This window comes from Lepidochelys olivacea, assembly GCF_965140295.1.
Source record: "Lepidochelys olivacea isolate rLepOli2 genome assembly, chromosome: 11".
Lineage (NCBI taxonomy): Eukaryota > Metazoa > Chordata > Testudines > Cheloniidae > Lepidochelys > Lepidochelys olivacea.
Window position 1 is genome coordinate 38,570,500 of NC_140421.1, and position 25,463 is coordinate 38,595,962.

Consider the following 25,463-nt stretch of genomic DNA (forward strand, 5'->3'; position numbering starts at 1 on the left):
AGGCATTCTTGCGCCCATACTATCTGCAAAATTCTACTCTAGCCCCCCAAAAGTTGCTGTTTTGGGAGGGCACTGGTTCCGGGACAACTGATAGCACATTTTTCTTCCTGGTGTGTGGTGTGAAAAAATTGAAAGTTGATGTTTTGCCATGTATTTTGCAAATCATAAGTATACCATACTAGACATTAAGGAAGCAGAAAGGCAGGGTGCAACTCTTTGGGATACCAGTGTAAACAACCTCTTCAAGAGAGGAAAAATTCTTCCACTAGCTGGTAATAAATTTAAGATGATCAGGCCTTTGCTGCTATTTTTGTCTGTGCTGCAACACACTGAAATCCCTACTGAACTGAACAAAGGAATAAACCTGCTGAAAGAATAGATTTACTGACATTTAAGGAAACTTCCTTGTTCTATTCTTTCATGAAAAATTGGAGGATAAATAGTCACCTAAATCTTGTGCAAATAGCTGGAAAGCAAATTAAGGATAGCAGTGATGCATCTCCACAAGAACCTTCTTGTCACATCTTTCTGACTTCTTTGGATTGGCCTTTTTGAATGGAAAATTCAGCTGATATTTTACACACTACAGTGAGTTTCTCTCCCTCAGTATTCATTTTGCTTTAAGAGATCACTGCAAGCAGAATATATGGTATGATGGCAACCTCTATCCTTTAGGACAGTGATAACCAAAACCAGGCATGTAGGGACTTGATTTGATCTGCATGGGGAGGCAGGACAGTCAGGGTGGAGGTGAAGGAAATAATCCCCTTTCCTGGGGTTAACTGGGATTGGACTGAACAGCAACCTGTGCAGAAGCAATTCTGACTAAACATTTTGACAGTTTGAGGCCAACAGGGCCATTAGACAGTGTGTCCTTGTGAATAGAGTACTGGAGTGAGATTCAGGAGACTTGGCTTCTATTCCTGGCTCCGTCGCTGACCTGTTGGGTAACTCTGGGGAACTCACTGCACCTCCCCATGCCTCAGTTTTCCCATCTGTAAAATGAGGATAATTATATTGATCTCCTTTGTAAAGCACTTTGAGAGCTACTGAAGAAAAATGCTGTATAAGAGTGAGGTATTATTTATTAGCTATGATGCTGAGAGTGTGACACAAGATTTTGCCGCTTGTGCACAAGCTGTAAGAATGACTGAAGTACAGTGTGTTGTTTTGTAGAACATACTGCCCCCAAATCCTTCATGAACAAGTTAAACTCTTTATGAATGAGTGGGTATGATGTTCCCCCCTGGTGTTATCTGGACCAGTGATCTGCTAGGACACTCCAATCCTTGACTCTGGGAGCCAGCTTTACCCTACTCTGCTGTGAGAACACCCACTCCTGGGCTGTTCACGCACAGCCTCTGGCATGTAAGCTGCTCCTTGGATTGTCCAACCAAATGACACTAGCCAATATCTCCTCTCCAGATACAACCCTAGGAACCTCCATCTTGCAGTGCCCAGTTATGCTGTAAGATGCTGCAAGCTTATATGAGTTTGTCAGTTTAACAAAGAAATTGATATGTACCAGGCCTATTATCTCAAGGGGAGTCTCTGACATGCTTCGAACCAAACACACTGCTTCAGATTGAATAATCAAACAGATTTATTAACTGCAAAGATAAATTTTAAGTGATTGTAAGTCAAAGCATAACAAGTCAGATTTGGTCAAATGAAATAAAAGCAAAACGCATTCTAAGCTGATCTTAACACTTTCAATGCCCTTAGAAACTTATATGCTTCTCACCACAGGCTGGCTGGTTGCCCTTCAGCCAGGCTCTCCCTTTTGATCAGTGCTTCAGTCGCTTGATGTGATGTCTGTAGATATAGGTGGAAGAGAGAGGAAGAGCATGGCAAACATCTCTCCCTTTTATCATGTCCTTTCTTCCCTCTTGGCTTTGCACCCCCCTGCCCCTTTCAGAGTCAGGTGATCATTACCTCATCGCAGTCCAAAACTGACCAAAGGAAGGGGAGTGGCTCACTGCGAGTCCAAACAGTGATTCTCAAACTTTTGTAGTGGTGACCCCTTTCACACAGCAAGCCTCTGAGTGCGACTCCCCTTATAAATTAAGAACACTTTAAAAAGATTTAACACTATTATAAATGCTGGAGGTGAAGTGGGGTTTGGGGTGGAGGCTGACAGATCCCGACCCCTAGTTTGAGAACCCCTGGTCCAACAGATCCTTTGCTGTTGCCTACGCCAGTGTCCTTTGTTCCTGTGAGGCTGTCCCATACATGCCTGATGTGGTGTGAACTGCCCCTCTGCTTTTGGAGAGTTTTTGCCTGGGCTTGCTTTAAGCCATGAGGATACATTTTCAGCCTCATAACTATATACATGGAATTATAACCTATAACATTACTATAACATTTCTGTAACAACAATTACTATAACATCACTATAACAACAATGCTCAGTGCATCATGAGCCTTCCGAAGACATCCGACATGACAAACTTTGCATTGGATACCAAACAATCACTTTATAAGGATGAATTTGTCAGCATAGGGTGTTCCCACGAGGTACAGAATGTCACAGTGGGTTGTTCTAATATGGGACACACAACTTTGAGGGGTCTAGCGCTCACTCTCAGTGCTGATTGACTCCAGTGGGAGGACATACAAATGCTCAGCAGCTCTCAGGATTTAGTCCCTGAAAAATATTAACCATTTACATCTTAACTGCCAGGGACTGCATTGTTTCATTTCACAACTACTAACATGCCCCTTCGTTTTGTTTCTTTAAGACTCCCTGGCTCTGGAACACAAGGCAGTGCTGGAATGGATACCCATATCAGGTAAGTCATCCTGTTATATAGAATAAATATACAACCTCAATGAGAAGTTGTTTTTACTATGCAAACCCCCGTTTTATGCAAATGTTGATTAGCTTTATCAGACTACCCAACAAACACCATTTCGCACCCCCTGTTGTCTGAGTCATGGAGAAGCAACATGAGCGACATCCTCAGAGAAGGAAATATACCCGTCCCTCCTGGTGAGGACAAAAGTGCATCAGCAATAACTGGCAAAAAGATAGTTTGTCTGGGGACAAAAATCTCCCCGAACGCTGCGTGAAATGCACGCATGGTGGGAGGAGATACCTCCTCGTATTCAAAGTGTGGAAACCCAGCCTTGAAAGCACTCCCCACTCGTGAGGTCCTAGAGCTCAGGTTCCAGCCTGAGGCTGAACATTTACATAGCAATTTTACAGCCTCTCAGCCCAAGCCCCATGAGCCCAAGTCAGCTGACCTGGGCCAGGCTCAGGTATTTAATTGTTGTGTAGATGTACTCAGAGAGTTAATAATACTTACCTACCACTCAGAGGTGTTGGGAGCATCAGTTAATCAATACCTATTAAATTTTAAATAATATTGTTAATTAGAGAGCTCATTAGAGAAAAATGTCACCGTGCATAGGTGGTTAGGAGTTGGCATTGGCAACCGTTTGGGAAAGTTCAGCTTCATGGAGATGTAATTTTATGCAATACTAGTTTGCATTTATGTCATCACAACAGTATCATACTTGCAAGATTACAGAAGAATGTAAGGTTTCAGAGTAGCAGCCATGTTAGTCTGTATCCGCAAAAAGAAAAGTGGCACTTCAGAGACTAACAAATTTATTTGAGCATAAGCTTTCGTGAGCTACAGCTCGCTTCATCAGACGCGTGCAGTGGAAAATACAGTGGGGAGATTTATATACACAGAGAACATGAAACAATGGGTGTTACCATACACACTGTAACAAGAGTGATCAGGTAAGGTGAGCTATTACCAGCGGGGCGAGGGGGTGGGGCAGAGGGGAGAAACCTTTTGTAGTGATAATCAAGGTGGGCCATTTCCAGCAGTTGACAAGAACGTATGAGGAACAGTGCCGGGGGGGATAAACATGGGGAAATAGTTTTACTTTGTGTAATGACACATCCACTCCAGTCTTTATTCAAGCCTAATTTATTAACTAAGTTATTAGTTCCACTGTTCCTCACAAGTTCTTGTCAACTGCTGGAAATGGCCCACCTTGTGTATCACTAGAAAAGGTGTCGTCGTCCCCCCCGCACTCTCCTGCTGGTATTAGCTCACCTTACCTGATCACTCTTGTTACAGTGTGTATGGTAACACCCATTGTTTCATGTTCTCTGTGTATATAAATCTCCCCACTGTATTTTCCACTGCATGCGTCCGATGAAGTGAGCTGTAGCTCACGAAAGCTTATGCTCAAATAAATTTTAGTCTCTAAGGTGCCACAAGTACACTTTTTTTTTTTAGAAGAATGTAAATAAGCATCAGGCTACAATAAGAGAGACCTGGGGATTTCACAGCTGTTTGAGTGAGAGCAATATTTTGTTTGGAGCTAATTGCCAATTTCAGAGTAACCATTTTCTTATGCCTCATCTGTCTTCTTAATACTTTTAAACATAAATCCATTGTCATGATGTATAGTATTTTTTTAAATCGGGTATCAAAAGTCACAAATATCACCTAACGATGTAGGCTTCAAGACTTGCAGTAACTTGTGGTTGTGTTTTTGGTTTGCAGCATTTCTACCCATCTAAATTCTAAATTTTCAGAAAGACTCCAAACATTCACCTGTTTAGCCCCAATGTTGTTCTTCATTTTTATTTGGTAACAGCAGTACTCAAAACCCCCAGCAAGAATCAGGGACCCATTGTTCTAGACATTGTACAAACCCATAAGTGGGGTTGCCAACATTGTATTTCAAAAATAAGGGACTGTTTTCTTAGCACTCCCGCCCCACCCCTCCTCCCGAAAGTAGTAGTAGTAGTATTCTCATAAGCAGTATTCACATACTTCGCCAGGGTATTTCTTGCTGCTCTTTGCAGCACTCAGCAACTCCTAGTCTTGTTGTACAGAGATGAAAAAATAGGGAATGTCCCTTATAATGAGGGACCCTACCCATCAGTGATCATTAGTGCCCAAAAGACTAAGAGAAACCAGTTTAAGAGTTTGCAATCTGAGAAGTCTAAAATGTCGAGATGTGTTTTTCTTATGTATGTAATATGCAGTTTACAATCTGCTTCTGAAGAAAGAATCTGTATGATTGGCTAAAGAGCGTGAATATTTGCTAAGCTTATGATCAGGACAGAGAGGTCGCCCTTTGTTACTGAGAAAATTAGTTGTACCTTTTGAATACTCGTAGAGATCTATGAGATCTATAGCGACAAGCAGCAGACAAAGAGAAGATCCAGTGCCAGAGAATGAATTTTGATAGACAGCAAATCACAAAATAAAAACAGTCAGTCATTGTCCCAGAGAAAAAATGTGTTGGGCTCAAATCAAGGTTGTGTTTGCGGGGGTTTTGTTTGTTTGCTTTGTTTTCTAAATGAATAAAAGTTCTAATCATGCTGTGACTCACATGAATTATTCAACATGGCATTCCAGAAATCCAACACAACTCTATATAGATATAGACAAGTGGGTGATTCTGCATTCACTTGATTGGCTAAGGCCCAAATCCTCACTTTACGCACTATTGAAGTTAAGGATCAGGAACTAACATTGGAACTGATCAAGTTCTCTACTTTTGTTATGCATTTGTTATGAGATGAAAACTGGGACATCCTTACAGTGTGGAGGTTCCCGCCGCCCAAATTATCTTGATTCATGGGTTTAGAAAAACTTATCAATAGAGAACAACCAACAATCCTAAAAATTCTTCTAATACAAATTTTCCTTGTAAATTCTTTAGAGATTTTGGCTGTAATGCCAGCTTCCTTTTTAGTTCATATATCAGAATTAAGTTTAAAAAACTGCCGCTAATCAACCCCCTTCCTGGCAATGTCAGCAGAGCAGACAAAGACTGAATGGGCCAGAGAGAATGAACTACCCTTTGTCACATATGAATTGTTCCTTCATTGGTGGGGAAACTGGAGAGAGCATACCATCCAACTCCCCATGCCTTTGGATTCTAGGATTATCAACCAGGTACCTTTTACCTGCATTACATTAAAAACTAAGCAAATTAATACAAAGCTAGAAAAGATTGTCTAAAAGTGGGCAAGCAGACCTGGTGATGGCAACAATTGAGTTTTTGCATTATCTGTATGATTGACATAATTGAAACTTAAAAAAAACCCAACCAATAAATTTAAGCACTTTTAAAAAAGTTATTGTGTTTTACAAAGCAGGAAAAACAATTATCCCAGAGCATTGGCTAGGCACCTAAAGAGGGTTTTCTAAATATGAAGAAATACATGAAAATAAAGATTTATTGACATGAAAAGATTTTAAAAGAAGAAATCTGTTTGTGTTATAGAATAGAAATGATGATCAAAACTACATATGTAGGACAGATTTTGCCCTGCTCTGCAACAACTTTGGGTGGTCCTCCAGTGCAAAACTGGTCTAAACCTGGTGACTCTGGCCGCTCAAGGATTCTCTCTGCCCAGGGCAGTCCTCCAGTGGCATAAAAATGCAGTAACGTCTCCTATCCCAGAACCCCTCCCTTTCATTGATGTAGGGGACATGATGAGCAGGAAATGGGCATGGCTGAGTGTAAATTAGAGTCGCCCCCAGTCTGCTCTAATTTATGTCTGGGACCAGACTTAAAGCCTCTTTACACTTCTGCCCTTCTCAGCTGCGTCAAGCACTCCTTGGCTGCTGGTAAGGGTATGGGGCCCTGCTTTTTTCTGTGTTGTAGGCCAAAGGGATCTGAATGGATTTAATCTATACAAATTGCTTCATGTCCTCCAAAAGATGGTATGTTCATAGGTCATTTTTAGACCCCGTAAGAACAGATTACATTAGAAAGACTGGTATAACTTTCATCATGGTGGTGTTGACAGCACTACTTTAATCCCACCATGGTGTCAACACACAGAGGTAAGACTGTTCACTGGAGCCATTTCTTCCCAATTCACTGTGCATCTGCAGCTTTTGGTATACTCTAAATTGGATGCAGCTGATTTGGAAACCAACAGGAGACAATTGTATAATCAAACATTCCTTTGCTGCATATGAGAAAAGTGCCGTGTTCAAAATTGGCCAGAAACATTTCTGCTCTAGGTACCTAAAGATCTAGGGCCTGTCTTACTGGCATTGAAGGGAAGGGGTATAGCTCAGTTATCAGGATCTAAACATAAAAAAGAAGCGTAAGTAACAGATGAGGAGGGGCTTCTTCTCACAGAGCTATAGTGCTTGGAACAGGCACCTGTCAGAACTGCCCCAGATAGGAAGATTAGCCCGTAGTCTGCAATTTCCCCTCTCCTTGTGGAGTTTAGTATTTATAAAACAAATTACTTTCTCAATCTTTTTAAACCTTCCTTTTTCAGCCGCTGATGCCTGACCTTCATTACTACTACATAGTCGAGTTGTCATTCTATTGGTCCTTAATGTTTTCTCAGTTCACGGACATCAAAAGAAAGGTAAGAACAATCAGTGTAAAAACTTGATGGGGCTGTAAACGCACACTTTCATTGACTCTTGGGTAGCATGCAACCCTGTCGCTATGTACTGTGCTAGACACAAGTTATTTCCATTTGCAAGCTACTGTAGATGTTCACCGTTGTGATACTGATGTTAAAGTGGGCACGTCATTCAGTTCCTGGGCAGTGGGATGTGCCATTTCCTGCACCTTGCTGAAGCAGCCCACAGTAATCTAATATTCAGTGGCAAAGGGCCACAATGTCAATTGATAATCTGCTACTCTCACATCAGGGATTGTGTTGTCTCTTGATGATCAATAAACTGTGGTGTACTCACTTGACATGATGTGATAAGAGCATCAGTATCAGAGCTAGATGCTGCTGTGAATTTACTAGACCATCTGGGGTAAGATTCATGAGAACTTTGAGTTCATCTCCCTGTAAAGACAAAATGAAGGCATATAAATGTATCTGATATTAAATTGATACTACAGTATCAATCTTTCCTTTACAGATGAAAACCTCAAGAAGCTTCATATCTTTTGTATATAGCTATAACTAACCATATGTGCGAAACAAAACCCAGTGTCTTTTATTTTCTGTGTAATGGGGAAAAATGAAATTTTGAAGTTGGAAAACTGCATAGACTGTGAAATAAATCCATTCCTAATGTGTCCATCTTTAAGTCATCGTTTGGGAACTTGCCTGTTATACAAAGCAGATGGGCTTTTAACCAGAACCTTTAACCTTGCAGAACCACATTGTTGGTGCTGGCTGTCCATATGAGAATGCTATTGAACAGTACCAATGGCAGCCTGTTCCATTTTGTTTTCCCTTCCTTCTCCTTCAACAGGCAGCAAGAATTGCACAATGGTCATCCATAACAAAACCAAAAAGAACAACAACAATAAAAACCCTGTGCTGTATTCTACAGTAATGGTCTAAAATACAGTGTTAATGTTGTGCTTCGGATTATTGTAATGTGTTAAAGTTGCATAGGATAGAATTTATTTTTGTTTCTTTTCTTTAAAGGAATAAGGAAATTACATTTTAAAAAAACTGTTAAAAGAACTTTATTTAGGTTGCAAAGTCAATCACTGAAAAGTAAGAAAATGTCTGTATTAAGGTTGCCCATCCCCCTGTTGACACGGTTTTTAATTAAATGATCACAGCCTAACCCATAATTTTAAAAGAAAAATCCCTGTTTAATGGGGCAGTTAATTCTAACAAGACCATATTTCTGGGAAACAAAGCAGAGAATAAAGAGTGTACTCAAGAAAATGAATCCTCCCCCTGGAACCACAGTGTACAGCTAGGAATCCTAGTCTGTGTTTGTTTCAGCAACGAAAATACTCCATTTCCAGCATCTGCAAAGTTTCTTGCCAGAATCAGGAAGCCCAAGGAAATGTCCAAGAATCTCAAATCTTTGTTAGATGATACAGTGTAAACAGAAGAGTTGACACAGACATATATGCCGTTTGCTCCGAGTGCCCAATCTACTTACAGTCACTACATGTGCAATCAGTCAGTGGCTTGAAATCAATACAACTTTACTCATCCCGAAACAGAGGTGTAGAGAAACATGGCTCAGCAGAAGAGTCTGACAGCGGAGAAGAATACAATCCAAATACGATTCGTGTAAGCACCAGTAGTAGAAAGGACATAACCATTTGCAAATATGAAAACCAATACCAAATCTCAGCAGCAATGTTACAATATCATTCAGGTTATTCCTGCAGAAATGTGTCATCATATCTAAGCAGTCCCACTGCATGTATTTAGCCTTATGTGCTGCTCAATTATATCTTTATTTTGCCTTCTCTGTGCACCTCTGGGGGGAGGAATGTCATAATTGCAAAACTATGGAATGCTGACCTGGATGCATTTTTTAAAAATGCCTGCTAACATCTTAGATTATATAAAAAGTGGGAAAGTACTGAACACTATATAACAGTGTTAAAATGCAGCTTTCAAAAGGTCCATTGTGATGTTCAAAAACTTTCCTAATTTGAAACCTCTTGGGGGCAAGTAATGTGTCCATTTCTCCCATGACTTAGAGAGTTGTCACATTTGATCAGACAGGTAGATATTTGCATACCCAGATTGACTAGCTAAGCATCTAACCACTCATTACTGCTCGCTGTTTTGGATTCTGTGCATGCAAACAGGGCCCATTCCTGAAGTTCTTACTCTAAGGCCAAAACCTGCCCATAGCACAAAGGCCAGGTCTCTCCTGAGGGGTCAGGTTGAGATCTAGCCTCTCATGCTCCAGGATACAGAGAACTAGCAGAGCTGCTCCCCTCTGGGCACATCCATTCTCTGGCCCCACACTGTTGCATGGATTGAGTCTCAGAGGGAGGCAGAATTTTCCCCCATGCAGCCTTCTTGCACCTGGAACTGCCTTATGGAGTGGAATGCTGAGAGTGGTTCTGCTGTCTATTGGTTGTACAATTTACCTCTATGGGTCCAATTCATTTGAAGTCAATAAAAAAAGTTCCATTGACTTCAGTGGGCTTTGCATCAGGCCCTGTATACTTACTTGGGCAAAACTTCCATTGATGTCGGGAATGCAGGCTTTGGCACACAATTTACATGGGTAAAATTGACTATGCTATTTATTTAAGTTTGTGTGTGCTTGTGGATATCTAACCTTTCTGTCTGGCAATGTAGGTGTGAATGGACTTTACGGGCACTGAACTTGCAATATACAGCAAAGGTCAGCCACAATGAAGGACTGCAGCTCAATGCTTTCTCTCCCTCCCCTCCCCTCTTCTCTGTTTGTCCTTTTGGGGGTACGACATTTAAACCTTGCCTATTTTCTATGTGTCTGAGTGAGTTTTGGTCACCATGGCCTGTGCCCAGACCTTTAGCTTCTATTTTTGTCCTGTGTACATGGCTTTCATTACCAGTGACCTCTGAGTGATATGTATGAACTTTGAAGGTCCTCTCTGGTCTTAGGATGCTGAAGAGCCTTGTGGCTTCTAATTGTACAGATTCAGGTCCAATTTTGCTCTTAAGTTACGCTTCCACTGGAGTCAATGAACTGGCATGAGCATAACTGAGAGCAAGATAACTTTATGAAAAAAGACAAATGAACAAACAGGTCTTAACTTCATTTTTGGTTTTCAGCATCTGTTTAATAGCATTTAAACCCTGAGATCTACAAGGGAAATATCTTTCATCAGTTACAGCCTATACACTAACATCATGTCAATTTTCTGTTCCCAAATGATTACACGCTGAGCCTCAGACTCCACTAACTTGGTGCAAATCAGGTGTTAATCTGCTGAAGCCAATGGGAATCACACTGGAGTAAAAGTGGTGAGGGAGGGGTCAGGCCCATAGTGTGAGTTGTGATATTTACACTGTTGACCCTCATATACAGAAGAAATATCATCGAGTGAGTGTTGGTTCGTTGTGAGGTCACTACAATTTGAATATTCAATTATCAAAGACTACAGTGTCTAAAACCTTCTGAAATAGTTCGACCACTAAATCAAAAAGTCTCACTAAGAAACAAGCCAATGGGAAACATCCTGCACATTGCAAATTTGGTATTGCATTTTCTAAAGCTTTGTTCTGGGATTCTGTGACGTATAGTTGCTGTTCATACTGTCGCTTTTTGTGACTGCTACTTTTATAAGGGGTAGCTAATGAATATTAGAAGACAGAATCTACAAACAGCTCTCCTGTGTCTAGCTGCGTGGCTAGAAGGAATGTGAAGTTTGCCACCCAATACAAGACATTATTGGAGTACTTCATGGACATTTATAGGTGGCAGATTTCCAGTTCTCAGCCTGAGAAATCTGTTGCTATTTTTTTTTAACAGTGGGAAAATTAATTCCTTATGTAAGTTTGGATCTCTTTCTAAGAAGTTTTGAATGCCACAGCAATGGTGTCATAGTACAGAGTGATTAGAAATGCCATGGCAGTTATTTCTGCCATCTGAGTCCCTGCTGGAATTCCGCTGCCCACTTTCATTTTGTCTGACCTCTTTCAATGCCTGGTGCTGGCGCTGCAGTGCTGGTGCTCAGCGCTGGCATCATTCCGACACTGGTCTTTCACTTTGTGCGTCGTGAGGGAAATGCACTCGCTATTCCCATCTCTACGTTATTCCTCCCATGTAGCAAATTCATGACTTGAAAATGACTTCCCGTGGGCTTGCTGATTTTCAAATACCTGTTTTGTCTTTGTTTGTTTGTTACCCAATTCCATCAGATTATCTCTGTGTGACTGAAAAGAGATGGACAAAAATCTAACTATTTTGCTCACTACATAGCATCAGCATTCAGTTAAGGCAATGAAACAGGGTAGATTAACTTTTATACTTTCATAATGGCATGTTTGATCATAATCTTCTACTGTATCGCTGTAATAATTTTCTAACCTTAAGGTGTTTTCAGTTTACAAAGACTGCAGCAGAGTTATGATTTTTACACCTCTGTGCTGCTTCCCAGATTCCACTTTTAAAGGGCACAAACAGTAAGAGGAAAACCAGATCGGTTAAGAATCTTATGGCTGTCAGAGAGCATCAGTTAGTTTTGAATCAGTGAAATTTATGTATGTGTGTGTTGGTAGCATGGCAGAAGTGTATTCTGAGATAAATATAGTTTATTAAGGTCAGCCTAAGGGATTTTGTAAAATTGCTACCTCAATCCATGCTTTCCTGGATCAACGAAAGATTGTGAAAATTGTACTTTAGTGATTACAAATGTTATATGTTTTCAGGTGGCTTAGCAGTGCCCAGATCTTCTCCATTCATTTAAAAAAAACCGTAGCTGCTAATTACCCTGCATGGTGTGTTATGTTTATGGAAAGTTTATAACTATATTTCATGAGCAGTCTGCTCCACAATGTCTATAGTTAGTCCTTGGAACTCTTTCTGCATACCCTGGTGAAAGGAGGAAGAAACACAGTGATGTGTTTAGTCTCAGAGAGAAAAAATGCACATTGTGCTGATCTTGTGGAGCTTGGGTGACTAGGATGGAACTGTTATGGTTGAAGACTTGAAACTAAGTGAGATTCTCTCCCCCCCACCCCCCAAAAAAAACCCAACAACCCCCTCCCCCCATCCTTAATATATTGTATTAATGGAACAAGCTCAATAGAGGGTGGAATTTTTCCAGAACATCCTGATGACAAAGGAGCAGAAGTCCTATTGACTTTCAGTGGTATGTGAGTTCCCCAGTCACTTTGGAAAATTCCATCCATAATCCAGTGGGAAATATCCTCTGGCTCCATTAATATATTTTGTTTGCTTGTTTTAATTCACCACACTGTTGCTGTTCTATGTCTGAGACACTTCAAACATAACTTAAGAGGGCCTCTTTGGAAACCTCATGGCCTTTTAAAGGAAAGAAACAGTCTGACATGATGAAATACAAAGTATTTGAGTAAACTTTTGGGCAATTCATGTGAAAAGACTGCTCAGTTTCACTAATGAATGACCCTCTCACTCAATATGCCACAGTTTCACACAGTACAATTCACTTCCAGAGTGCCTCGTTGAATATAAACTATTTCTGTACATACACAATTTAAACACTATCTTTTGGTGTTAAAATATTATTTTATTTACTTATTTATAAATATGTTTCCATCAGAAAGGTTGTGTGTGTGTGGATGGTACAAGCTATGCAACAATAAATTCCAAATAAAATGAACTCCTCCAGTCACAATCTCCTCTCAGCCCCCACTCACCAATCAGGGAAGGGCTGGAATTCACAAGTGAGCTTTGCATGGGAATCCTAAAAATCCCTGGGCTTGCATTCTGTCTGACCAACAGGGAAGCAAATTCCAGAGAGGAAGCTTCCTCCCTTTTGAACATCCTGCAAAAATATATTCTCTGTGACGTGTTGGATCAGTTCTACAAGGGACACAAACTATTTTGCTAGTTAAAATTTTTGAAGAAGTTTAAAATCACAAACATAGATGCAAATAGAGGGCCAAATCCTGCCCTTACAAATGTCTGCATCCCCAGTGATCTGGTTTTGTTTGCGTGTAAATGATGTTAGAATTTGACCTATAGAATAAGGGATTCAAAAAGCACTGTAGAATATGTATAATATAATCATTATCATCTCCTTTTTGCAATGTCAGGATGGGGTAGGGCTGAGGTTATGAGCATCTTCCATCCATGTCTGTTTTGAGTTGCCATTTGAGTCTTTTGGGGGATTGTGGGTGGTTTTATATACAGTGTTATACCACTTTGTCCTTAGATGTCCATGGCCTCTCTCAACATGCACGCTTCCATAGAGAAGAATTTTAGGCCATCGATTACAGGTGTTAACTTTGATAGTAATCTAACTCTCTGAAAGAGCCATCTTGCATTACTTTTTTGAAATTGTTTTTCAAGCTCTTCACCTCTCGAGTCAGTTTTTCGTAGCCTTTTTGACCATTCATTCTAGTTCCTTGTTGACCATTCATTCTAGTTCCTTGTATTTGTTATTCTGCTCAGTACTGTGTTCAGATTTAAGATATGCTTCCTTTTTTCTTGTTAGATTGTCAATCTCTGATGCCACCCAGATTTTGCTTTTTGGATATGGGCTCATCCCTAAAATCTCCCCACTCATGGCCTAGAGTTGTACTCGTGTCCTGTAGATCTAAAAGAGGGGCAAAGTGGCCACTGATGGTATTCTGAATGTTCCCCATAGTATCTGTATTTTGCATAGGGTGAGTGGATTTCCTGCTACCAGATTCTGCTGGGCAGATCAAACACTGGCTTGGCCAACACTGTGGTACCTTAATTGGGAATGGGGAATCCGACCTTGCCACAAACCCAAGGTTCTATTCCATCCGTCTTGTGGTACTTCTTATATACTATAAAAAGAGAATAAGACAGATAAAACTTTTTTAAAAGAGAGAGTGAATTACGTGAAGGAAACAGTCCACTGGACAGCTGATCCATAAGTAGATAATAAATAAAGATGCTATTGCTCAAGAATCTTAAGGTCTCTGACACACAATACAAATGGTCAAGAACTCCTTAAAGAGTTCCAAAAAGAGACTGAAAAATCTAGTATTTATACAAGCATGGATGTGGCAGCTACAAAAGCAGAGATGATTTTCTGCTTGACTTATCCCTGCATTTGGATTGAGTCTGTACTAACTTAATTGCCATTGGCAGTGAAATCAAAAGGCAGTTCCGTACCACACGTAACTGAAACATGTAAGGAAACAAGGCATGATATGTCAATGTGGAAACCTCAGAGACCGCATTATTTTCCTAGCCATGCTTTTTCTAATATTTGGGGGAAAGGTAAAAGCTTCACTAATTTGATTATAGAAGGCTTAAATTTTCAACTGGATGGCCATAAATATCTGGACTGGTATCGAATGTGAGAAAGACAGACCATTTTTCTCTATTTTGATCATTAAGACCCTTGCAATGTGAAGCAACATTTAATCCTGCTTTCCTTACTTTGTGTTCTATTTGTCTTAAGAAATTGAAATTAAGGCAGTATTTTGAGATGACTGCAGAATATCTTTCACTGTGCTCCAGTCAGCAGCCTTAATGTCAGGGACCATAATGTTGTTTGAAAAAAATCCATAAAAAATTCAAGCTTGTATTTCTTCCTCCCAAAACAATTATCAAACTACAACACAAATGTCTGGTTTTAGCATTATTTTTCAGCCTCGTGGTGGACTTACTAGTGATATCCAGTTCTAGATTGTAGGACACCCAGAGTACTTGTTAATGTTTTCCAATAAAGTGGAGAGTGGGGAGTGGTATCCTCTCATTGTTAATACTAGGGAGACTTCTCAGGCAAGAAGGTGCTGCAGATTTTTTAGATCATTCTGTACATGCTACTTGTACTGTAAGGTACAAACAGAATTCACATGCCCAAAGGGAAAATGTTTTGTCATATTTTACTCTTCGCTTTCCTTGCAATTAATAGTGGAATGAGGTCATAGTAATTCCTGGAATCTACAAAAAGCAAATGCTAGCACTGATGTCACTGCTTCCATATGGGCCAACATCATGATGTTTTTTCAGAGCAGGTGACGAGAATCAGGCTCCTTGTGTTCTGTTTTCTGCTCTGCTGTCTCGGCCAGATTCTCCCCTTTGCTCCTTCTCTGGTCATTTATATCTGTGCAGAGTGAGTTTAAGATCACTTTGTGCACCTATAAATAACAGCACAAGGTGCAAGGCAATGGAGAATTAGGGCTTGTTGTTTGGAAAAGGAAATAAAATATTTATAATTTTATAAAGAGAAAGGGAGAACTTTTGAAGCAGAGGCAGTGAGGTGAGGTGCTTTATCCCACTATATTAACCTGTGGACTCCTTTGCAACTCATGTTCTCTTCCTTTTTCTCAATCTAGAGGTTGAACAATTGAGAATGGGAGGAGCACTGACAGAACCTATCCATTTTACAACTGAGGATATACTATTGACCTGAACTGGAAGCTGCTGTATTTGTTGAGGAGGCAAAATTCAGGCCTCCGGGCACAGAGGATTTATCAAATCCAGGTCCCTGAGAGATCCATGGAAACTTGAGGGATGACAGGATCAGAAAAGTGCCTGCATTTTCACTGACGCTGGCGTTAGCATGTGTAAGCCTGTGGGCTGTCTCACCCGTCCATGCTCCAAAGAACACTCTCCCACTGCACATTTCCAAACCTCTTCTTTATTTCCTCAAAATAAAACACATTTAACACAAGTTCAACATCTCTATCAAGTCCTTTTGCCCTGATCTGGGGTCTTCTGCAGGAGCCTATCTACTCCCCACAGCTTTTGCACGCCTTAGGCCATCTGCCTAGGACTCAAATGAGCCTTTGCTTCTTGCTAGATTACACTCCACCAGCCATCTACCTGGAGTCACAGAACTGAGTTCTGTCCCCTAATCCCAGGCCTCCTGAAAGAGCCTTCCTTCTTCCTGCAGTTCTCACCAGCAGCTGAGATACTTGCTGGCTCTTAAGAAGACTAGGTGATCTTCAAGCTGTCACCTGATCCATAGCATTGCAGCATCAGCTGATTCCTTTAAAGGGCTACCTCACCCTGTGACAGCATGTAGAATGGAATGGGAGAGAAGAAGCAGTTTCTTAAAAATATTAGAAATGGGATCCTCGGTGCTAAGAGACCTGAGGGGCTGTATCAGGGAGCAGTCTAGGAGAGGCCTTTAATACAATATAAACATGTGTTTGTGTTTCTGTATCTACTGAAAGTGCACTCAAAGCAAAGCTTGTAAACAGTGTCTAAGCTCTTGTACATGAGTGATTTTGGGCTGCGTTGTTTTGCATGTTATAAGCTGCTAGGGCATAAGAGAAATGGTGTAATTTGAGTGGTATGCACATATGCCTTTTATAAGTAATTTTGGCTGTAAAAGCTTTACTTCGTTAGATTTATTCACTGAACTGTGAAATAGAAATGCTACATAATTCTTAATAATCTGTTTTTGTTTTTGCTCTACATACAGTAACTGTTTTGTTTAATTTAAATTAAATGTATAATTATGTGTATTTTAATGTGCACTCAGTTAAGAGAATTATTCAAGGTTTTTGAGTATTGTAACCTCTAATCCTGAGTTTAAACTTTAAAATCACCCATCCATTTGTGTAAAGATGCTGAATCTGCTGCACAATGTCTCACTGTTTTTCTTCTTCTTCTTCTTGACATTCTAGGATTTCAGCATTATGTTTACGCATCACATTGTAACAGTCATTTTGATATCCTTTTCATATGCAACCAATTTGACACGAGTGGGAGCCCTGACCTTGTGTCTTCATGATTCAGCTGACGTTTTGCTGGAGGTGAGATTGTTCATATGCCATCAGGATCTATCCTGTACAAAAAGTCAGTCAACACTACTGATTGTACTGGGTATGCTATGTTCTGTTAGCTAGCAGACAGAAGGGTACAATCCTACCTGTGTTGCCTGCACAAAAAAGTATTTTCCTATGACAGAGGCTATTTTAAATAAAAACAATGATTATCATTAGCATACTTCTTTCATAAAATAGTATCATTTTTTTCTTGCCAAAAGTGTAATGTACCTTTTAAAAAAAATCACACACTGTATGTTTTTGTGCCTTAAAGCTGGTTTATCTATCCACTGGGAGATTGCCCCAGTGTAGAGGAATCCTGAGGTGATGTAGAGCCATTGTAACAGATCCTATGCCTCCCCTTCCATCCAGCCATCAGTATTAAGGGTGCGGTCAGGGAAAACAATGCATGGTGAGAGTTCCTTCATGCCCAGATAATCTCCAGCTGCTGTAATGGACCCTTAGGCTATGTCTACACAGCAATATAAGCCTAGGGTTGGTGGGACTTGAGTCAGCTGGCCTGTGTCAGGAAACCCTGGGCTTGAGCATCTACATTGCTTTTTAACCATAGGTTAAGGATTTTCTGACCCGTGCTCGAACCTAGGATTCTGGGGTCCACACTGCAGTGCACAAACCCAAGCCAAAGTAAACTTATCCCAGAGTGCCTAGCACCTCTCCCTCCTCCCCAGTGTTAACACTCAGGCCCTAAGAATATGCTGCACTGTGGGAAAACTCTACTACCCACCCTGTTTCCTAACAGTGGCAGTGGTATTGATGGGACTCAGGAGCCCATAAGGAGCACATGAGAACATACAGCATAATTAGTGGCTATCTCAGTAGAATGGCTGCAGTTTGAGAAGGCTTTATACTGAAATGACATCTAATCTGAGAATTGGGCTCTCCAGCTCTAGGCTGAGTCACAGTGGCAGGAAAATGCCATATGCACCTGTTCTGAGGGTAATAAGGACATCAGTCTCCAGGGCTGTCAAACTATTAAAATGGAACTTTGCGATTCTTCATTTTTAAACTGGGATGTTCAATGCTGGTGGTTTTGGTTGGTTGGTTTTTTATTTATTTTGGTCTGTTTTGTTTTGGAGTTTGACATAAAACAGGTTTCAGAGGAAAAAGACACAAACACACCCCAGCCTGGCTGCTCCCCGCTGCGGCAGAGTGAACTGTATTCCCAGGGCTTGGGGTGCAGTGTGCCCTAGCACCCCCTAGGGATCCCTCATCCCTGCCCCCACTGCACCCTAGGAGGCAGGGATAAGGGATCCCTGGGAGGCTGTGGGGAAATTTTGGGGCTGGCTTCCACTCACCATTTTCATAGTGCACACTGCCCGGGCACCCCTGCACACGCAGCCCCAGGGAGGATTCAGGAGCAAGCGCCACCCTGCAGGGAGGGGAAGTGGCAGAGCCCACGGCTCAGCACAGCTGGGGGAGGGATGACTCCCAACATCCTGGGAGCTGCTTCCCGCCTCTCAACTTTGCTTCCTGTTCCGGGCTGGCTCTGCACAACAGTGAGGAGGAGCCAGAGCAGGAAGTGGGAGTGTGCTCAGCCAGGCAGTAATGGAGCCTGTGGCTGCCTGCAGCACTGCTCCTCTACCGCCAGGAACTCTGAGATGCATCCAGAGGACTTCCAGAGCCTTAGTCAAGCCAGGGCCACATGTACACAGGAAAGGAATAGGGCTCGACCTTAGGTCCCAGCTTAACGTGGGCTCGGACCCTCTAGCCCTGCAGGGTCCTAGCGCTTTGCGTCTGAGCCCTACGTTAGCACATCTGCAGTGTGGATGAAAGGGGGGTTGACTTGAGCCCGGCCTCAGACCTGGACTTAAATTGCTGTGTAGACATACCCTTATAGCTGTGAGAAACCACTGTAAATGTCAGCTGTCAGGCTGCTCTAATTTATGCCAGGATTTGGACCTACCTCAGTATGCATTTTGGATGAGAAGATCACAGAAGAGGTTTAAAGCCACCTTTGAACCCACACCCATGAGCTGCCTTGGTTGCAGGTCAGGATCAAAGCCTTAGCATTTATTTATCTAAAATGATACTTTGTAACAGGATAATTGCAACTGCTTTTATAAAACAAGACTGTCTTGACCGCCACACTGTGAGCCAGATTCTCCACTGCCTTATACCTTGTGAAGTCATGTACACCTGTGTAAGGTGAATACAAAATGGGTCTAAACTGCTGGTTCTGGTCTGGTAGTGTTGTAAATTTATTTTGTATCAGTGTACTTGACTACACAAGGTGAAAGGCAATGGAGAATCCAGCCTTGTAAGTTAGAAACGTTTATGGGTCTACATCCATTTAGCTATGAATTCACCAGCACTGACTCCACTTCTCTTACCCTTACCACGAAAAGCCACTTTTGAAAGGGCTTGTTTGTTTCAGAGCCACCAAGGGCCTGGGCACCATACAATCTATTGACAATCACCCAAACACTTGAAAGGTAGATTTTAAAGATATCTATATGCTACACTGTTTAACTGATGAAAACTATAACCTGAAGGGAAACAGATTTTTTTTTTTGCTTGATTGTACAGTCCAGTCACTAGTAATCTTTCTAAGACAATTAAATAGAAATTGCTGATATCCTGGCATGACAGACGCAAGAAGTTCAGCAAAAATGCTGGGGTTTGTTGTTTTTTTATTTGAACTGCTATTATTTAATAAAAATAATAAATAAAACAATCTAAAATATGAGGGAAGAGAACCATGCTTAACATCAGAAAAACATTTGTCGCAAGTATCAATATGACTGAGTTGGTAGCATTCTTTCTTCTAGACTTGAAGGTCATTATTCCAATTCCTTACCAATGAACTTGAACTGATAATGGCTGCTGACTACAAAGCAGTACTAGGGGAAGGGCTGTTCAGGGGAAAACAAATCTCACCAGAGGAAAAGTTGGTATACGGTCTTGACTTGTTAGGTCAGCAAAGCATTTGCTATTGTCACCTCTGATATTCTGTAGAAATGAAAAGCAGTTTTGCCACAAAATTCTATTTTGGCTGCAGAAAATGCTGGTTGCCTGTAGGGGCAAATTCATAATGGTGTATGCCCAAAAGAAAAATTTCTCTGAAGGTGGAAGAGTTTTTGACACTGCAAAATACTGTTCACATTGGTGGAAATGTGGACATTTCAGGCCAGATTTTCAAAGGTACTTAGACATCTAGTGGGATTTTCAGAAGTGCCTGAACACATTAGGTGCCTAACCTGATTTCATTAGGAGTTAGGCATCTAACTCGCCAATGGAAGCTAGGTTGCCTAACCAGCAAGTGCTTTTGAAAATCCCACTAGCGATCTATCTGCATTTTTAAGTACCTAAATACCTTTGAAAATATGCCCTTGCTTTGCTCAAATTCATTAATACCGTGAAACTTTCAGTTCTGGTACACATTTGTGAAAACAAATAGTTTTATACTGCTCTAGCATAGATGGTGTCATTCTTTAGGTGACATGTTAAACTGTACCCTTTTCTGTCAAATTCTGGTTGCCTTGTAAAGGGAGGTACAGTTCCCATGACACCTTTCAAAGAGAATAGGGGATACACTCTGTGTCCAGGCCAAACAATTCCTTCTGTCACTATGATATACAAGGGCTGGGTGAGAATTACTGCTGAGTGAAGTGTCTAATGTGTCTCATGCCTATATAGCAACTACACTGATGGTATATAATTTTGGATTGTAAAATGCTCTGTAGTAACCTCATAATTATATTTTGAACTTCTAAAACAAGGGTCCCAGAAGTTCTATGACTCGGAGAGGCCACAGAACTGTGCTGTGGAATTGTCACCCTGGCCACTGAATTGTGCTGCAGAATCCAAGTCTAAAATAATAGCTCTGAGAAGTGTGAACTGCCCCATTCATCTCAGTGGGTTGTTAGGTCTGAAGTCTAAAGATGACAGTTTAAATGTCAGAATATTAACTGCTAATCACTTTCGCAGAAACATCTAGCAAATGTCTTTATCTCATGATCCCAAATTGTCTCTCACCTCACCACAGGGCTAAAATGCCCAACTAACATGTACTCACCTACCAGAACCTCCAGCTTGTCCCTTGACACCCTCAACAATTATATGTTGTCAATGGAAATCCTTTGGCATATGAAAGCCCAGAGCGATTGGGTAGTATAAAATAAATTGTATTAAGTATCAGAATAAATCAGGAAAGGGCCACTGCACAGATTCTGTTATTTATTTTCAAATTTATTTCATTTGAAAACTGTTTTTGTTTTGTGATTTAATTGAAATGAAGCTTCCATAGAATTTCTGGGCTGCTGCACCAGAATGCACAGAAAGCAGGATTTAGGTCCTGCTTGCCACATAGTTCATGGGGCCCTGTCTGTAAGAACTTATTAAGAACAACCCTTTACGCTTCTTTCATCTGAGAATCATTAAGTGCTTTACTAACATGAATGACTAATTTTAAAAATCTGGCCTCCTGTATGGCATGTTCACTGGCATAGGTGAAGGTAGATAGAGAGCTTGCTACCTGATTGATAAGAACTCTAAGTTAGGTAGATGTCTGTAACCTCTCATTTATACTCACGAAATTGTACCTCTAAAAAAGAGCCAGGGTTTTTAAAAATCTCGCAACAGGCTTGGGAGAGAGGTTATATATGAAACTCAATCATCACTAGGGTAGAAACTAGCAGCTGTTTTACAATTTTAGGACAGCAAGTGAAGAAGGATCTTTATACACTCCATTGAAGCTGCAGGGGGAATTTAGGAGAGTATAATTACCTGAATTGTGCCTACTCTTACTGAAAGTGTCATGGGATTGTTAATGACCACAAGTGCCCAGGGCCTTAGTTTTAAGTGACTGACTTCCAAAAGCAAGTGCCTCCAGCAGCATACATCATTTCCACACTTTGTTTTGCTCATTATTGACTCAGATGGACAAATTCCATCTAACAAATCACCCTCACCACTTTCTGCAGTCTTTTCATCCAAGCACTGACTCAGCTCATCCCTGCTTAGTTTGAAATCTGGCATGATCTCAGCACAAGGGGGTAAATACAAAAGCACATGAAACCAAATTCTATTCTATTCTGCCTGGGAGATATGTCCCTCCTTCCTAGTTGGACTTTCAGTCTAAAAGTCACTGAATTGTAAATATAACTCTACTTTATATGCTGATATCTAAAGTGTTAAGATTCCTTTATTTGAAGATCAGCCATGAAATATTACTTTGAATAGCAGATGAGAATGAATTTGTAGGTATCTTTAGGTAGCATCGAAGCCTAATTTTAGTCTACACTGGTAGACTATCAGTATCCCTTCAGTTTCCTACTTTGTTTGCTGCAAGCCAGCAAATCACCTTTAAATTATAAATACAAATGGAAAAACCACTGAAGTCATGCAAATGCCAGATTATTCAGGGTCATCTCAGAATTTGAACTCTGGTGTTTGTTTAGCGTGACTGTTTCACACTTTTCAGGTTCAGCGTCATGATGCCAACAAGGTCATATGTAATGCAGCAGTGCTGCCTTTCTCACCCTTCCGAGAAATTATCTGAATTTATTTCTGCATTCTGTGCAGGGTTTTAAGTCAGTACATGTGGTAGTTTTTCTCACTATTATTGCTATGTTAATGAGCCTAAGCCTTATGCATCTTTAGAAGTATAGGAGTCTGATGCAATGCCCATAGAAGCCAATGAGAAGTCTCCTACTGATTAAAGTGGGCATTGAATCAGGCTCTTGATGCACTATTATTTATCATTTATTGGGGGGGCATCAGTATGGGTAGTGCAAATTGTAGACTAAGAGATTTTCCCTTCCTCAAGAAGCATGTATTCTAAAATAGGCCATTTTGTTCAGCTACATGAACAATCTCAAAACAATGCGGATATCTTTATATATATTTATACACACATTTCTTTCTCTTTGCGGGATCAGTGTTGATGAGCTTCAGGGAAGAAAAGTATTTTAAAGAGGGGTTTGAACGAAGAAGTGGTTGCTTGGTACACAGGGAAAAGGAAGGAGTTCCAGGCTTAAGAGCCAGCGTAAAAGAATGCACAGAGATGAGTGGGAGAAGCATGCCAAAGGGATGTGTAGAACAGCAAGTTGCAAGAAGCAAAAGCAGCAGGAGAGAAGTAGGAGGAAATGAGAGCTGGGATTAAGGCAGAGGTGGTGGCATACAGGGCCTTGATATGGAGAACCAGAAGCTTGTCTCTGATGCAGAGGGCAAAAGGAAGCCAGTGAGGGGATTTGAGGTGGGGAGGGACATGGTCTGAGTATTCCACAAGGATGATTGCTTTTAGAAGCAGTGCTTTGTATGGATTGGAGGGGAGTGCAGATTGGTGCAGGAGAACCCAGGAAAGGGGAAGAAGAGCAGCAATCAAGTGTTGGTGCAGGAGCAATCAGAAGTGACGAGATATCTAAAAGAATAAAGTCATGAAAGCTGAGTGTGAGGAACAGATGGAACAGGAAGAAGTGATAGGCCAAGTCAAAAACAGCAGAGAGTTCAATGTGGAGGTCTTTATGCATGGCCAGGAGAGGTTCTGAGTACCTTCAGAGCAGTCTCTGGGTAGTGGAGAGGGCTAGGGATTCAAGAGAGAGAGTTAGAAATGAAGACATTGAGGCAATGTTTATAGACAGTAGGCCCAAGGAGGTTGGAGACCACAGGGGAGGAGGGAGATGGGCAGCAGCTGAAGGAAAAAGTGCAGTCGGGGGGCAGTGGGGTGTTTCATTAGGCTGGGAAAACAGTAATGTACTTAAAAGCTGAGAGAGAGGAGCAAAGGGAGATGCCTGAGGACATTTCTAATCCCTTGATTACAAATGATACCTGAGAGTCTGAAACTGGAATGATGTGGGAGATACACTTGGGTGGGAAAGAGCAGAGGTGAGAGGCAACACTTACTGGATTTTCTTATTGAAGAAATTGACCAACTCCAGGACAGAGAGGAAGCAAGGTCACTGTATCGCAGAACAATGTATTTGATCAAAATTTGTCTCCTTTGCATTTTAATTGCTCATCACAGCTCATGCACAGTGTAAGACTTTTGCAGTTGTTGTTATAACTGGAGTAAACACTCTTCGTCCCTCTTTTGCAGGCTGCCAAAATGGCAAACTATTGCAAGTGTCAAAAACTGAGTGACCTCCTGTTCCTTATGTTTGCCGTTGTCTTCATCGTCAGTAGGCTTGGCATATATCCTTTGTGGTGAGTAAGCATGCCCCCTTCCTCAGATACTTGGCCCTAGACTAGTTTGGAAATACATGCATTACGGTAGAGTGCCAGCTGTGTGTACTGGACTGTATCTCACAAGCATTAAAGAAAAGTTTCAGAGATAACTAGATGCCCTTATTAGAGAAGATCCTAGCTGGTTACTGCTATAGAGTAAAATGGCGGTCAACATTCGCTAGATAGTAAAGGTTAGGGGGCAGGGCCTGACCTGGTTTAAAAGCAGGAATGGGCTGGAGACAAGACAGCCACAGGTAAGTGTGCAGCTGCCTTTGTAGGGTAGGGGGCCAAGAATTAGGTGCTGTAAGCAGAGACCAATAGGTGAGGTTGGAGCTAGTTGGCTTTCAGCACATGCTTTACGACTTTCATTGTCTTAGGAAAAACACAGAAAACAAATGAAGTAGGAGTCTGGCCTGATGGCGGTGCTGCTGCCATGCAGGATTGTAATGCCCCGTGCCTCTCTTTTTTCCTAAAGCAGCTGGGAAGCAGTATATATGCTGTGGAAGCAATGTATGTGCTCGGGGGGAGCGGAATCTTTTCACTTCTCAATAGCAAACCCTCTGTCTAATTAGGAAGTAGCACTGCTGTGTGCCAAGGGAGAGTCCTTTCCAGATTTCTTTAAAGCTGCAGTATGAAATACCGTCTCACGCTCTTGCACATGAAAGGAGCAGCCCCATTATAAAGTGAGCATCCTGCCCTTGAGAAGCGTTGGTGAGAAAGTTCCAACACCACCTCATTGCGTTCATGACCCCAGACTCTTAATTGGTGTTCCAGAAAAAAAACTAATCTGGTCAGGCAGGATAGTTTGGGGATGTGGTGGAATAACAGTTTTGTCCATTGTGTTTGGAGAGCACAGTTAATGCCAGGATGCTATGGTAAGCAGAAATTCTTAGTGATCCTGCAGAGAGAAACAGCCACAAAAAGCTCATTACTTAATCACACATGTGGTTGACTTACACAAATACCAACCCCTCCCCTCACCCCAGATCAGTTCCCAATCCAGTAAAATGAGATCTCTTGGGGGGCTTGTTAATATGAAGGCAGGATAAAGTCGTTACCTTTTGGGAGTCATCTCATCAGCTGTGAAATGCAAAAGACTCCCCTAGTGCTCAGGGAGTCCAGAGGTGATTTGCTGACCACT

General features: G+C 41.3%; 1 protein-coding gene across 2 annotated transcripts in view; it reads left to right on the top strand.

The window, feature by feature from the left end:
* CERS6 (ceramide synthase 6) overlaps positions 1-25,463 on the top strand; it is a 220,523-nt gene that overhangs the window by 166,328 nt on the left and 28,732 nt on the right. For both annotated transcript variants that reach the window (XM_084643982.1, XM_084643983.1), the window contains exons 5-8: positions 2,742-2,792; positions 7,283-7,375; positions 16,997-17,125; positions 24,195-24,301. In XM_084643982.1, coding sequence (XP_084500108.1) covers positions 2,742-2,792; positions 7,283-7,375; positions 16,997-17,125; positions 24,195-24,301 — 380 coding nt within the window. The remainder of the gene's footprint in view (positions 1-2,741; positions 2,793-7,282; positions 7,376-16,996; positions 17,126-24,194; positions 24,302-25,463) is intronic.